Here is a 17,542-nt window from a genome sequence, read left to right on the forward strand (position 1 = left end):
ACCCAGAAAACATTTGGATTCACAAATATGTCACTTAATATAATTTTTTAAAATGATTTCGCATTATAACTTTATTAAAGACTATGCAAAAAAGAAAAGCAAGAAATCCTTAATATAGGAGCCCACGCAAAACCGTGTAAACGACTTATGTATGTATAAGAATAAATCATTAAAATAACAAATTCTAATAGTTTTAATTTTTTATTAGTACTTTAATGTAAATGCATATTTACTAAAGAAACGAACACATACATATATGTGGGACAGAAGCTTTGGGGAAACATTCCATTACTGTAGGGGTGTGGCACCTCCCACACCCCATTTTAGAGAGGGCATAAACCGCCCTTATAGGTCCCTAGGGAGCCCTGTTTTTGAAGACCAAAACAAGGCACTAAAGGCACTCACTTGAGCATTTCCTTGTTGCCGATACTAAGTAGAATTCTCCTTTCCATGTTGCTGGAGAAAAGGGGCGAATGCCACTCTTCTTTTGTCAAATGTAATCCATGTGCTACGTGTACATGTGATAAATAATAATTTTGGCCAACCCTTATAAGTGAAATAAAAGGGGCCATATAGATTTATAACCCGCAATTGTGGATATTTCGACATTATTAAATAATAAAAAAAAACATGTGCAAGTGATAAACATAAATTTCGGCCCACCCATCCCGACGTTATAAGGAAAGCCAATCCGAAACTTTTGCTGATTGTTTATTGGAATAAATGGTGGTAGTATATTCGCCAAAAACCCCTTACATGTGACTCCATAATGAGCCGTAAGTGAGGACAATAAAAGTACACTATGACCAATTTGCGGCTCTTAATGTTTGCTGGGAAGAAGTAGATCCGTATGCCGTGATGTTCGCTCACTTCAACGATTACGACGAAATGGAGTTTGAACAACGTGTCGCATACGGTGACCATATTAACCAACGTAAATGAAGGAAAGTTTGTTTTTATGATTTGGGTAAAGTACCTTATCCATATCGTAATTTAAATTAAATATTAAATGTAATGCAGCAATGTGCTCCCGATGTTGCAGATTTAGTGAACAAATTGGACGCGGAAGAGCATGCCAATCGCGAAATGCGCGCAAACTATACTGAAATGGAGGAAAAATTACGTAGTATGAGGAAATGTTACGACTTTCGCACGAATATATGGAGCTAACCAATTAAGCGGGAGAGTTGCAGAAACCGCTTCAACACTATCGCAATCATAGGGTAAAATCGAATACATATATGCTTAAAATATTTTATAATCTGCCCTATCCTGAGTTTCGCCCGAAAATTTGTCATCCGTCGGCTGATTGGTTTTTAGACCGGCAGCGGGGATTTGGCAACAGCAGGTTATCACCTTGAAGAACTCAATCGTCAGCATGGTCATATACACGAGCACCGACAAAAGCACGGCGATCATTTCAATAGTGATAATGAATATTTGTTTTAATAATAAAATATATTGATATATGTATAATATAGTAAAATAATAATTAAAAGACACTTGTGTCAATAAATACCACGATGCAGAAAATATGCATATCGTCGTTTAAAGTACAAAACCGCGTATCGTCATTCTGCAAAACCGCGTAACTGACGTTTGCTGGCAAAAATTGGATTTGCTCACACAAGCTCTTGGCTCAATCCTTACCCATGCGTGCTGAAATATACTAGCCAGAAATGCTGCCATTTTGATGCTTTTGGAGCTAGATTTAGCTCTTATTTTTGTCATTTAGCCCCAAAATTTCGGTTTTAGCTTCTAGCTTTTTTTTATTGAGTTAGCTCTTTTTTGGCTCCAATTTTTTTCGCCAAATTCATATTTTGCAATTTATAATCTTTTTACAATAATTTAATGTAATTTAGCTTTATTGAGCATTTATTTAACAATCCAGTGAACTAAGCAAGGATAATCGTAACATTCCAATGATGTGGCAACGTAGTTGCTTTAACCGATAACTATATACTTAAATCAATTAATTTTCAAGTAACATGCCTAAATCGTACATGTTTGGCGCCCAAATGAACCTAAAATGGAAAGGTTAGATTATTACCTTGTTTATACCTACGCAAGAACCGCATTAACAAAAAGCTGATTCGACTCAACACATATTTCTTTCAAGTATTTATACCTCGGTCTTTATTGCGCACTCGATGAAGCCGTATTCAAAAGCAAACCAAATCTGCTGTTTTTATACGACATTTCTTTAATAACTAACTTGCGCGGTTGACCGAAAAGGAAGCGAACAATAATTCGAATTTATAATAATAATAATTCAAATTTAAAAGGGGATGTATAAAGAAAGCCAGCTTTTCACTTCGCGTCAAATGAATGATGCGTCTTTACATGTTTTCTAACCGATGTCAGAATTAAAAAACCGATTGGAAAACAAATTCGAGTCAATACACTTTTGAATTTCTGAGCGTATTGAAATTTGGTTTATGCATACGATTTGAATCACGGCGAAGTGGGTTAAAGCGCTTTATGTGTTGGTATAAACAAGGTATATATTATCATGATAATAAGATATTTAATGCCAATTTTCTACACATATTTGACAAAGCAACCAATTAAGTCTAGAAGCGAAGTGCAAATAGGGTTGCCAGATTTTTTATGCGCGAAATCAGTACATTCGACTTTTTCATGCTAAAAAAATCAATACTTTTCAGTACATTTTTATTCAAAGCAAAATTATGAATGGGTTAAAACCCCCCCTCAAGTCAAAGAATAATATTTCACTAATATGGGTCTAGAAAAAAGGCTCTTTAGAAGAAAATATGCGTAATAAAGTTTCAAAACATGAATTTTTAAAATCATATATTCAATTTTTCGCTTTATTTATAAAACATTTTGATAATTTTAAACACATTAAATTTTTCTTTTTACTTATAAATCAACGAAACGAAGAATTTTCAAATTTTTCGTGGTTTTTTTGAAAAATTCTCCTAGAACTTCGTCAACTGAAAAATTTATATCTTTGTGAATATTTATAGATGCTAGACCGTTGAGCCTTTCTTGACATGTTCGTTGTGGTGTGGCTATTGAAACGGACAAAAGTGCCAATATACGTAAGATCTTAAAAACATTCCCAAAAGACGTTGTATTAGCTACTTGTAATGCCTCGAGAGCATTTCGAAAATGTTCGTGTGAAACTTGTTTTTTCCACATTTTTACCTCCGGAAGAAAGCTTTGTTTCGAGCCGTCGCGTCGATTACTTTTTCATAGAAAGCAAACAATTCTTCAGTTTTTTTTTTTGTAAAAATCATACTTTGGAAACAAAACACTAAAATTATTTAAAACTGATTTATGGTTTAGGAACCGGCTTTTCAAATTAGCAATATATGTATCAAGGAAGGGAATGTAAAAAGCAATGCGATAGTATGCCTCGGCGTCTCCGGTTTTTACATCAAAGCGATTCTTTTGGCGACTGCTGTATCGCGGTACTTTGATTGGTGCATACTTATTGTACGTGTTCGAAAAGCAAATGAAAGTTTTTTTCAAATTCCTTTAAGTTATTTGTTGTTAAAATATCCCCCCTACTATCACTATATTTTATTATAAAACTACACTTCTCACTTTTATTTATACAAATATACTATCCTTAAAAGGTTCGCATGCGTTTGTAATACTTTAATATACAATTATTAATTAGTTAATTAAGTAAAACGCGTTTATAAATGTCTTCACAAACTTTAACACATTTCACAAACAAGCAGAAATAACAATGGCTGACAGTAGGGTTGACAGACGTACTACTTTTGGGAGTAAACGTACTCCTTTTTATTGCAATGTACTCCCTTGTACTCCCAAAAAAAAAATATCTGGAAATGTACTCCTTTATTAGCTTTGTACTTCTTTTGTACTCTCATTTTCGTTGTTGGTGTTTCCGACAGGGTAGGTGTGATGTAATGTGGAACGATTTTCCGTCATCCCTTGTCAAATTTGGTTTGGAGACAAACCGGTTTCTCGAAACGAACGAAAAATGACACTGAAGATGGCACAACGCCGAATCCGGTTTGTTTCCAAACCAAATTTGACAAGGGATGACGGAAAATCGTTCCACATTACATCTTTTGTACTCCTTTTTCCAGCTATTAATATTTTATCATATAATATCTGTTGCACAGTTTTTTTTTTTTGAAAAATAAAAGGGGTTTTTATAGATTTTGCGAAAAAGTAGTTTATTGTTAATTATCCACAGATTTTACTTAAATTTTATTAATTTGTTTTTAAATCTTAACCTTCATTTGGGTTTACCGGCGGTAAACACTTTGGGAGAAAAGCGCAAGTCTTCGTCGGTTACTTTATTACATATCTTCTGTAACCATGGGCTAATTTCCCCCATTTGGGTCCTTTATACTCGTCTTTTGTCCAACATAAGGCCTCATACTCAGCAGGCGAAAAGACTCGAAACTGGTGACTAGGAGGGCATTCATTCGACCAAACCTATACAGGTTTTTTTTTCTTTTTTTTTATACAAAATCTAAGAAAAAATAAACCTGAAAAAGATGTTCGTGCCGCATGTACTTATCTCCCAAAGCTGGCAAATGCAAATCAGGATTAAAATTTTAAAACCAATTAATAAAATTAAAGTAAAATATTTACAAGGTTAACAAAAAAACACAAAATCTATAAAGAAACCTTTTATTATTCAAAAAACCTGTGCGACAGTTATTATTGTACGCGCTGTACTTTGCCATTCATATTGTGTATTAGTAAGCAAAGTTAAGTGTGATAGTGAAAAGGTGTAAGCATGGTCTTAGGGGCAGGGCGCTCGGGTATAAAAATCAGAAAAATATTAAATTAATTATAAGGCTTAAATTTAAAAAAAACTTACCATACATTCAGGAAGAGTCTGGAATTCTTTTGTAGTTTTTAGTTTATTAGTTGGGGAGACTTTCCTATAAGGGCGGTCATTGAGAACCGAATTCTACGCAAAAATACTGTGGACGCAAGTGAAAATTGTGACTTTGGCAATTTTTCTAAGAGGTCCCTGGGGACCCATAGGGGCTCTAGGTGGTCGGGAGTAACATGTTTATCAGTGGCGGTTCATGCCCTCTCCAAAAAGTTCGGAAAAGATGCCACGTCCACTCCCCCTTCGATGACCATCTCTTTAACCACCGTCCCTATTGGAAAGCCAACCCATATAGTTATTTATTTTTCACATTTATTGTTGCTTTGAAAAAGATTTCTAAGACATCTTTGTTTGTTTGTACCTAACAATAAATTGCACAAAAAATTAAAAAAAAAATTGTACTCCTTTTTTATCTCATGTCCTGCTTTTTTGCTATCGAAAATATAAATGTACTCCTTTCCCCGTTTCAAAATCTGGCAACCCTAGCTGACAGTAACACAAAATGTATGCTACCATACGTTAAAAAAACTACACCACAAATAAGCGCGTATAATTACGGGGTATAAGTGTACAATACGTACATTGCTCTTATTAAAGATAATAATATTAGCATCGATAGGGGTCTTACTCCTGATCATAACGGTATAATTTTTTTCGGGGAGAAATAATATTTACTGGTGTTATTGTAGTTGTAGAAAACGTAAACCGATAATTTGATAAAAAATGAAAATTTTTAATAAAAAGTCGCGCGATGTTTTATTACAAATTTTCGCCCGCGGCGCTTTTCTCATAAAAATCAATACTTCGATAAATAATGAAAATTTTTAATAAAAAATTGCGCGATGTTTTATTACAAATTTTTGCCCGCGGCGCTTTTCCCATAAAAATCAATACTTCGATAAATAATGAAAATTTTTAATAAAAAATTGCGCGATGTTTTATTACAAATTTTCGCCCGCGGCGCTTTTTGCATAAAAATCAACACTTCGATAAATAATGAAAATTTTTAATAAAAAATTGCACGATGTTTTATTAGAAATTTTCGCCCGCGGCGCTTTTCCCATAAAAATCAATACTTCGATAAATAACTAAGTTAACATTTTTATTACAAAGTCTCTCGATTTTAGACTGAATCACTTTTTTTATCAATACATCGATATTTAATTTAAAAAAATTTATTACAATGTCCGTTTTTATTATTTCTCGTTTTCAGTGCTTTTTTTGGCATTTTTTGTTGTGTGGCAGCACCGACATTTTAGTTCAATTGGTTTGCAAAGCAACAAGTGAGGTTGAAGTTGACATTTATTGCAACTTAAAATTCAATTTTCTTAAAAACTATAAGCCTCCGGAGGTGGGGGTTTCAGATTTACAATCACAAAAAGCCGCTCTAAACCCCCTAATTTTTTTTTTGAAGCCGGGTTCCGTATTGGAAAATTTTCCCAACTTATCTATTAACGATTTAACTATGGTTTAAAATAAATAAGTTTACGGCCCTTAATATGCTTAATTTGTTAAATGGCCCATCAAGTCGATTGACCGTGTATGTTCTTGTGGTGTGATTGTACCACCTGCTGGTGCGACTTCAAAAACTATTTGAAAATTTTATGATTGCACCAGCATGCTGCTGTCTTGAGTGGTGAAATTAGCTCTATTTTCTAATTTGGCGGAAATTTCTTGCACTATATGAGTCAAAGCCGTGTTGGTGGAAGATTGAGTTCACGATATTGCAGTGGTGAATTAAAAAAAAATAAAAAGAATGTTTAACAAAATGGTAGAAAAGTTATAAAATTTCGGCTCTAATCATTTCGGTCTTTCCTCGACCTCATTTGTAAAGAAATGAATATTGTACCAGCATGCTGGTGAGTTATATGCTTCGAGCCTGATGGTACTATGACTTGATGGAGCCAGAAAGCTGGTGTCGTATATTTCCCCTTTTATACAAAAAGGTCTTTGGTTGGATAAAATATTAGCTCATTGTTTTTCTATACCATTACTTATTGAAAATATTTGACTGTATTCTTATATATGTATATGTAAGTAAAAAAAATTAGCTACCATTTTTAGCCACAAGGACTTTTTTTAGCTCTTTTTAGCCCTTTTTTTAAAGGAATTTGGCTACCACTAAAAATGATTCGCGGCAACACTGGTAAGAATACGTGTGAGTTCCCAATAAACATTTAGGTTTTAGCTCAACTTGGGGTTAAGTTGCGAACTAAGGTATTTCTCAAATCTCCAACGTTGTTTCTCAACGGTACCTCAAGTGGAGGATCATAGCGTTCTCAACAAAAAGGGCATTTTTCTTTGTATGAAAAAAGGACTGTTTCTCAAGTTGAGAAAATGCTAGTTCTCAACTTGAAGTCCTATGTAATTCTCCAATCGGTCTCAAACATATCATTGAAATACTGAAATTGAAATAGTAGTGAATTTAAATATTAATTTTTCATTTTATTAATCCTTTTGTATTAAGTAGTTAAGCAAAATCGTATTACAATAATTCACTTCACAGTACACAGTCTGACAGTAATTTTGCCACTTCACTTGTTGTTTTATTTTCTTTCAAGATTATTTTACGATATTTTGAAGATTATTTACTTTTTGTTGGAAATTTTCCTCTTTATATAGCTTTAGTTGTTCACTTGATAATTAAATATTCGTTTCTCTATCACTTTTTACATATCTGCGCGTCGGTTAGAGATGAGTTGGAGAATGATGTTGGATATCAACTTGAGAATTATGAATTTCTCCAAGGTTGGAGAAATATTTTTTTAGTGTTTATTGGGTTGATCTTCCACAATTGTGGTATGAAGCCAGTATTGCCGCGCCCGAAAAATAAAGTTTAACAAAATCTTTCGAAAAGTTCAACAAATCCCGTTAAAATTAAGCAACTTATTTATCGGATCTTATTAAAACGAAAAATGCCTAGAGTTACTGTTTGTTTCTTCCTGACCTTGGTAAATTGGTTATAGGAATAAAGAGTAAGTCAGTAAGGCTGAGTTTTGTCGTCAAAAGTAAGAATGTTATAGTCTAAGGGCTAATTTCAAATGAATATTTAAACGGCACTTAAGTTTAATTGTGGATTGTTGTTTAAATGCCATTTAGCTTTCGTTGGGTTTCAGATCAACTTTGTTTAAATATGCCAAACAATTGGCAGGACTGCTGCTTATTCCTTGAAATTGTTGGCATCATGTTATGAGAAGCGATTTCATGGCAGAAGTACACTCGGAGGTTTGAAAATGCGACGACCGCAGATCGGGAATTGCGTAGAGCAACATTTGCTGGAACTTTATGTGGGATCTGGATGACAGTCTTCCTAAAATAAATTTGAAAAATTTATTCAAATAGTAACCTTTCTGGCTATGAATTTTTGAGGAAAATTATCCTTTTTGACTATTTAAAAAAATATTTAGCAAAACGAAGAAAAGTTTAACATTTTAACAGGCAGGAAAAACTTAAGCAATTTTGCTTAAATTTAAGAAAAACGGCAACGCTGTATGAAGCGCCGACCACTGGCTTATATTATCACATTAATAAAATTAAATATAATAAAATTTCAACCGTTTTTGTTTGGGAGTAAATGGGTTAAATATCGATAACAAAACCGATAAAAATATCGAAAACAAAATCGATTAAAAATTCGATAAAAATTTCGGTAGCAAAATCAATAATAATATTGGTAGCAAAATCTATTAGCACTTCGATAAAATTATCGATAAAAATATCCATAGCAAAATCGATACCAATATCGATAAAAATATTCATAACAAAAACGAGAAAAATATCAATAACAAAATCCATAAAAATGTCCATAACAAAATCAATAAATAGCGATATCAAAATCGATAAAAATATTCATAACAAAATCGATAAATATCGAAAACAAAATCGATAAATATTGATAAATATCGATAACAAAATTGATGAATTTCGATAATAAAATAGATAAATATCTATACAAATTCGATAAATATCGATAACAAAATCCATAAATATCGATAATAAGACCGATAAATATCGATAACAAAATAGATAAAAAATATCGCTGACAAAATAGTTAAAAACATCGATTACAAAATTGATAAAAATATCGATTATTATTTCGATGAGTTCCGAAAGTATCGATAACAAAATTGATAACAATATCGATTAAAATTTCGAAAAAAAATCGATAAAAATATCGATAACAAAGTTGATAAAAATACCGATTATTTTATCGATAAGTCCCGAGGATCCCGAAAATCTCTAAAATCCCAAAATAGTTCCCAGATTGAGTCTCTGTGTCTCTCTATATCCTTTCCTCTTTAATTATCTTTATTTTAATCTTTCTTCCCCTGTCTTCATCTTTACTTTTATCGGTAAACTCAACCTCCTCTTTGCCTTTACTTTTATGTTTATCATTTTCTTCATCTACATACATATTCCCCTTCACCTTTGCCTTTATATATGTATATATAAGAAAAGTGTTTAAATTTACATTGGACTTCATTTTTGCCTTTATCTTTAAGCATCAATATTTTTGTTTTTATTTTTACCTTTGCCTTTATCCTTTTCTGTATCTATGTACGTAGTTACCTTTACTTTCGTTCTTGTATTGGCTTTTCTAAGTGTTATTCTTTAACCTTTTATTAGCAAATTTTTGTTAAATTAATACCATACACTCAAAAAGCACTTGTTTCAGCCCCAACCATTTCCGTTGCATCATTTTCGTATGCAATTTCCGTTGAATTTGCCAATTTACTCCCAGCCAACCTACCGCCGCTAAAGAAGTTTCACTTCAAAAAGTAAAAAATAATTTGAAATGATCAAAAATAACAAAATAATCATGTAATTAAAATTAATGAATTAATTGACAATTTTTAATTAATTATTAATCATTAAAAATGTGCTCATATTGGTATTTAAAGGTTATCCAAAAAAACATGCTTTAATTAATAATCATTATGATTATTAATCATTATTTAACAGGTCTGGCATAATTGAATATGTACTTGTTTTAATGGTTTAAAATATACCCAAATAAAAGTTATAATATTTTGTGTACTTTATCGTATTAAACTGTCGAAGTCAAGCATGAATAAATCGCTTTGTACTTGGGACAAGCCTGGTAATTTTCGAACTAGTTCGGTTTCAGTAAGGAAATTCTAGTTGTAAACTAGTATTTTTCCTGACTAGTTTGGGGTTTCACTGCAGGGTGTTTATTTATAAACGTAAGTGTTCCTTTTCTTTCATACGTGTTTATTGAATATATCTGTACTGTAATGTTTTCGGACGGTAGTAGCTCTTACTGCCAATATACGAGTATTACATATGTATATGCCTGTAGGGTACTTCCATGAATTCATACATTCACGTCCCTTTTTTTTTTCAAATACCAACCCAACTTGGAACGAGTGTCATTCCCACCTTTTTGTTTCATACTTTGAATGAGTTTATTTGCAAAGGAATAAAAAGGGTGAGAAAATATCTTTCCATTGATATCTCACAAGTCTAAATCGGAATAGTTTTGGTCCAGTTATTTAAGTTTTTCTTATACCAATTTTTGGAAAAGTTAAGAAAGCAGCATAAAAAATCTCATTATTACGATTCCGTAATGGTGCATTTACATGGTATGAATCTGTTCATAAGCCGTATGAATTTTCCTATAAAAGAAGCACCAACTCTATGAAGAAATGAATTAAAGCGATATATATTAAACAATTTTGACTTGTATACTTGACAATATTTTTTTTGTAAACAACAAATAAAAAAATTTTATTTTGTGCAAGCTTCGAAACTAGAAGCTTATTTTTTTGTTTAATGGGCTTTAAAAAGGACCTACTGCCAATAAAGCCTTGTGGATTGCTATTTTTCCATATTTGTAATGCTCCATTTAAACATCTTTGTGGAAAAACAATTTTTTGTTCAGAATTGCTTGTGTACGGAACATTTGGCATATGTTGAAATCATAGGGATGCCGTTTTCTTCCGTTTCTCAGTGGATTTTATACTTGAAAAGGCACCAAAATATGTATGCAATACTTCTACATATGTCGTTTAAAGTACAAAACCGTGTGTGAGGTTGCCTAAATTTTATAGGAGAGAATGAAACTTGTCCTAATTAAAAACGGTTCTCTCTTTTAAACTTAATAATCTTCTCTCCTTTTATCTAAGTATCGATATTTTATTATAAATGGCTAACGGCTTGATGTCAGGAGCTTCCGGTGACCAAATATCTTTTTTGGCACAAATTTCAGTTCCGAGGTTTGACAGAAGTACGATACGCGCTTTTGTACTTTAAACGACGATATACATATTGGCGTTTGAACAATATGTTAGTATTTGGCCTAGCTTCTCCTCCGATATGAGGCGTGCGTGATTTTGTCACACAAAGTAAAGGACAGTTTTACGCCGACTCCGAACGGCAATTGTATTTTAATGAGAAGTTGTGTCCATGACAGAATACACTCGGAGGTTTACTATTACGAAAGAGGGGCAACAATTATTAGAAAAAACTGGGCTTGAACTCAGGCTCTGCGTAAAGCTCTACAGCAGCCGCCCCTCCTTTATATATATTGCTGGTATATTCAAAATACTATCCCGAACTTCGGAGTGTATATGTAATATAAAAAAGAATGAGAGGTACATAAGAAAATGTACCCAAAATTCTGGAGCAAATGAAAAAATGCTCATTGAAAATAGTTCACATGTATAAATTAAAAGATATAACTTAATAGGTTACAGCGCTAAACAAAAGGAAAAGTTAAAAAAAATAGCAATGGGGTTTGAAGGAAACATGAAGCCATAAAATGCTTGTTTGTTTCGTTAATTCTCTGAACTTTGTAAGATATGGCACTCTATTATTTGCAGTAGTTAGCAAATATTCACTAATGGTTCTAAAATCGCAAACATTTTCGTGGGATGTTTTTGTTTGATTTCGAATTGAAAATACATTACGATCATATTGTACCGAAATAAGTGCGGTATCCCTGCATTTTGTAAAAGCCAGAAAGAAGCATAAACTGTATGAAAAAATGAAAAGGAGAAGTATACATGCCTTCTATAATTTTGACTTATACTATGTTCAAATTGACGAGTTAAACATGTTAAATGGGCTTGAACCAGTTAAATGAACAAAACATGTTCATAAACAAGTTAAATCGCATGCAATTGTTGTTGTAAAATTGAACCAGTTAAATCATTTAACTCGTTGGAAAACCAGTTCAGCGCAGAGTTGTATCAGAAAGCTTTCTGCTTCAGCCAATCAGAATGAGCCAAAAGCTTTCATTTGACACGCCAAGAGGGTTAGAGTTTCACTACGGTCGTAGTAGATTTACTACGGTTTCAGAGAAAATTTTAAACTTACTACGCTACTCCGCTTTACCTACGATCTGCTACGTTTTTAATTCCAAAATAATAAAGTACGCCTTTTGCAGTAGCTAAACTAAAAAACGAAAAACATAAAATAAAATTGTTTTTCTTTTTAATGCAAACATGAATTGATGAATTCAGGTGATTTGTAAGGTATAATATAAATAATATTAGACTAATTTGTATTTTTATGTTAATTCCAAAATAATAAAGTACGCCTTTTGCAGTAGCTAAACTAAAAAACGAAAAACATAAAATAAAATTGTTTTTATTTTTAATGCAAACATGAATTGATGAATTCAGGTGATTTGTAAGGTATAATATAAATAATATTAGACTAATTTGTATTTTTATGTAGCACATACTATATCTAAATAAAAATATGCCTCTTAAAGGTGTTCTTTCTGGAAAATGGCATTAATTTCGTAATTTTTTCACGATAATAATAGTTGAAATGGTATTTTAAAGATAGTTTTATCCTCTCTTTTGCTAATATATGCAACACTTGCTTAAAATATTAGATGATAACTCTGTCATTAAAAATCCATTTGGTTCCTTACTTTGGCTAAAGAGAGAGGTTTATAGGGTAAATTTCCAGGGAAACAATTGGACGATAGCGTAACGCATTGTTTTTCCAGGGAAACAATTGGACGATAGCGTAACGCATTTTTCGGTGAATATAAAATAAGGATCGGCACCCATTTTTGCATACTTAACTGAAAAAAATGTCTCTTTGGATTATGACGTTCTCCAGTAAACGAGCGACCTATAAAAATACTACTATGGAACATTATTTTATACTACGATTTTCCGATTTAAGCTTGCCGGAGTTCTAACCCTGCACGCCATTTATTTGAAATCGACCGTCAAAGTAAACTCGAAATGTTCAATGTGGACGATTGTGTTTTACAAAAACCTTTTTTTTATTTAACAAGTTAAATGGGGCCAATTTGAACTAATATTATATGTATATTTGGCAAGTCTTTGTGTAAACAACAAAAAATATAGATTTTCATTTCTTTGCCAGCTTGGAAAATATAGGCTTATTTTTACTGAAATGTGATATAAAGCTCATTAAAATGTTCTGTAATGTCTTGTATTTAAGTTTGTTATCATAGAGCCTTGTCTTTTTATTGTCCACTATACGTGAGTTGCTTCTATTTAAAAAGTTCTTGTACAATTAATTTCTTTGTTTTGAATTTGTTTTTTTATTGTTTTTAATTTTTAAAATTCACACTTTTAACATGTATGTGAATGGCGGAGTTACCGCTTTCCTACTTTTCGGTGGCATTTTATATTAAAAAGGCATTAAAATGGGAAAACCCCTCCTGGGTATCTCTGCATCTGTTGAACTTTTTATGGGAAGATGTATGAAAATCCAACTTGCTATAATTTCATATGCTTAACAGTGTCACAACAGTATGTTTACAGTATGTTTACAGTTTCATATGAAAAAATGTATTATATGCGTCCCACTCGATATCATTCAAATCCTTATTAGAACATGTAGTCCCTCTATTTTAGCGTATCAACAGTTCATATGGCTTAATACCATGTAAATGCACCATAAAACTTTTTTTTTATGTTTATGCAAATATTTTAATCTTAAACTGTTTTGTCATTTGTTTCAAAAAAAAATTCTTTGATAAACTATTTTTATTCATAAAAAACTCCATTTTTGGATGTTTTTCAAATCAGTCCAGCACACGTAGATCTTAATATTTTTCCGAAATATTTAGGTGCAAGTCTTAAGATGTAATAGATTTTATTATTCCAATGGAAACTCCGTACCGATTTTGGTTTGTATGGGGAGTGATGCAGTCTAATGTACATACATATTTAAGAACGAAAATTGTATATTATTGAGAGAAAATAAATAAACGAATTTAGCAGCTCATGTATATCTTGCCAACAACCTTATTAACTGTAATGTCTCTCATAAGCTAATTATTTTATACTCACCACAGGTATATAAAACATACCGACTTGCTAAAATCACATATTTGTACGATACATATAAGCCAGGTAAGGTAATTAAAGTGGTTAGTAAGAAGGCAGAACCGAGCACAATTGCACTGAATTCGACACGAATACGATAAAACCCTAAGTTTGTAGTATTGTACAATGGAACCCAATGTGACTAACAAAAATATCACTTGTTCGAGTCAATGATCTTTAAATTTACGAATGTGCATGTGAGTAGCGGTACAAGCAACGCAGCGTGAAGTTCAGTACGAAGTTTAAAATCAAGCGATTAAGAATTGTACGCGGAATATCCGCCTGAAGGAAGGTGAGATTTGTTCGACCGCACTTGGCCGAATTATAAATTTAAATATAATCAAGTACATAAATATGTACATAGATGTGATAGAATTTATTTGAAAATATTAAACAGTGTGTCACGTTTTGGATATATATCGTCGCTGGAATAATGAAGCAGTGTAACATAAAAAGTATAGTTTTGAGAAAAACGAACTAGACATTTTTATAATGCAATCGATCATATTTAAACTTTAGTTGAGCGCTTTTTATTCACAATACTTACATTTTAAATACGCCACACTTTTTATTGATAGCTGTTAATATACACAAAAATTGTGTACCATGTTTACTTAGAAATACCATTTGATTCCATTTTCCTGAAAGCATCTGCTTATACACTATTTTATCTTTGAACATTTTTATATAAAATCATTGTACACTATTTTGCATACACAGAATAAGTAATTTTTAAGCAAAAAGCAAACCCGACTTCAATTCTCATATAAAAATTTAAAATTATCGTTAATGTCTTCATGATTTTATGATCGTATTTAAACCAACTTAATATGGAGCCTGTGAGGTAACATCCTTCATTTAAAAAAATTATTATATCGCTTAACGTCGTCCAAAAATATGCGGAAACATACATAAAAAAAAAAAAAACATATTTTATGTAAAGTCTTTCGTAACAACAAAGATTATCATTGCTTTGTCTAGAGTATTCACCATATTGTATTTATTTATGGAAACTGAAAGACTTGCCTCGTAAGGCCCTAAAGTTCAGAATTTGCATGCAATTTTTCACAAAGTGGTCAAAATTGCCTATAAGTCAGTGGGAAATTTAATATATTTTAATGGCCTTCGATGAAGTTTTGCCACCTGACGTCAAATATGGCTAACCTATTTTTAAACCTCCCCAACTGTTAAAGTTATTGAGGTTTTTTCCACGTAAAACTACAGTTTCTAGGTATCCAGAAGTTAAATTTTAGCAAAGTAAATTTAGATCAAATTGGGACGAAGAAAAGAAATTGAAGACGCGAAATTTTGATGCAGTTTACAGTATATTTTGCTTTGCTGCCTCTATGCTTAAGTGCACATTTAAGATACCTACCTCAAAATGCGCATCAGAGGCATTATTTTTAAAATTTATAAGGAAACTGCTCCTATCGATGCATTCAACATACCTGCACATTGGCGATACCTGCCTTAAAAATTGTGCGACTAGTATCAATTATCAATGAAAGTATTACGTTTACCTGCCCTGGCCCTATTTTGCTCATCTCGCAGAACAACGAAAATGGCTATTTATGTAGTTATATAGATAATTAGATAGCAATCGGTAAAAATTTCGCTTGCAGTAATTTCTGCATGGTAAGGGCTCCGCCAATATTTGGTTTCATAGGGATTCGGATACCTTCCTCATTGAAGTAGTAAAGAAAATTCGCTTAAGTGCCTTTTTCGGTTACGTGCACAAGTTTTTCGTGCAAAGAATGATGTGCAGCTAAGCAAAATATACTGTACTTCTATTTGACACGTAGATTATGGATAAACAGCCATCTTGGATTTCATATTTTTTTGGGTTTTTGCGAATTGCAAGCTTTACTTCATAAATTCATACATTTTAGGTGAAAAAATATATCAATAATATAAAAACAAAATCTTATTTAAACAGCCAAAATCTTGCTGACCTGCTCCGGCGTTTTACTAAATATAGACTCTGGATTGTCGAAATCGTTTGCCGGATCGTGAACACGTTCGTATATTTGCTTGTATATAGCGACGATAACGTTGAAAGCTCGCTTTTGCACAGAGTTGCGATGACCACTGGACATTAACAACTGGCAGCAGTAACATTTCTGGCATTTCTAAGAAAGCTTCCATTTTATTCATGAATATTTTAAGTAAATTCGCCTCAATTTTGGTTTGATTGTTTTGTAGTATTGTATAGATCGGACCTAGATTTAGATTGGCCACCAAAGAAGATGCTTGTTCAGAAATTAGCGTGTCGATTTGTGCATCTGACTGTGCTTGTAAACGCTCTACGCGTTCGTCCATGTATTCGTACACTGCCAATGAGCTTTGCATATGATAGAGACAGTTTAGAAGATAGACAGCCATATCGATTGTAGGTAAATGTGAAGCCGACTCCTGTACTGATTGCAACAGAGGATCTATAACACAAGATACGATCTTTGTAATGTCTGTTTGTCGACCATCGACCATGGTAGCTACTGATAGGATCTCTTTGAGCATGTTCAAAAGGCGACCAACACTCGCTGGTGGTACCAAATCCCGCTGCGGCGGTTCAAGACCTAAATTGGCGCTGGCTGGACGTTGTAGAATGCTGCGGACTTGTTTGGAGAGCGAGTTCAAATAAATCTCCTCACTAGACTTTTGTAAATCAATAAGGGTTTGCTCAAGTGCACCTCCTTTGACCACTTGTTTTATAATTTGTTGGTAGAAGCGTAATAAGTTCGATATCGCAAACAAAACGATAGTATCCTTTTCTGAAGTCAATATGGCTTATTTTGCATTTTTCGTAAAATGCGGTTGTATACAAATTTGTAGATAATTTAATTTCCCAAATTTTTTTATTGTACATAATTAGAAAAAAGTGCGAAAAATTTTTGCATTGCCACGGTTTTCGTCATTTTTCAAAAATTTCTGTTAAAAATTCGTAGCATATTCAAATGCCAAAGTTGTAGGGAATTTTTCTCTCTTAGTGTTGGGTTCTCCGGTGGCACAACATTTGTAAAGCAAAATCTAATTTACGGCTAGTTTAGATGTCATATTTGAGACGTCATGTTGGATTTTTTCAAAAGGCCTCACGCCTTTTTCCCAAAAAAAACCTCAATAACTTTAAAAGATTTAAAAATATTGTAGCTATTTTTGACATCGGGGACAAAACTCCATGAAGTGCCATTAAAATATATGTGTTAAATTACCCACTGACTTATAGGCAAAATATTGACCACTTTGTTAAAAACTCCATGAATTTGCTGAGCTTTAGGGCCTTTGAGGCACAACTTTCCGTTATCCGATTTTAAAAATTTGTATGACCTACTGAACCTTTCTGGGGGGGGGA

General features: G+C 32.6%; 1 protein-coding gene across 1 annotated transcript; it reads right to left on the bottom strand.

Annotated features, from left to right (window-relative positions):
- Nucleotides 1–16,161: 16,161 nt before the first annotated feature.
- Nucleotides 16,162–16,964, bottom strand: LOC118753485 (conserved oligomeric Golgi complex subunit 6-like; the record flags this gene model as incomplete). Its single annotated transcript, XM_036488367.1, has 1 exon — nucleotides 16,162–16,964. A coding segment is annotated over one exon (803 nt), but the record flags the coding sequence as incomplete, so codon positions are not given.
- Nucleotides 16,965–17,542: the final 578 nt, after the last annotated feature.

The sequence above is a fragment of the Rhagoletis pomonella genome, unplaced genomic scaffold, assembly GCF_013731165.1.
Source record: "Rhagoletis pomonella isolate Grant_MI unplaced genomic scaffold, Rhpom_1.0 Rhpom_scaffold_02528, whole genome shotgun sequence".
In the NCBI taxonomy this organism is placed as follows: domain Eukaryota; kingdom Metazoa; phylum Arthropoda; class Insecta; order Diptera; family Tephritidae; genus Rhagoletis; species Rhagoletis pomonella.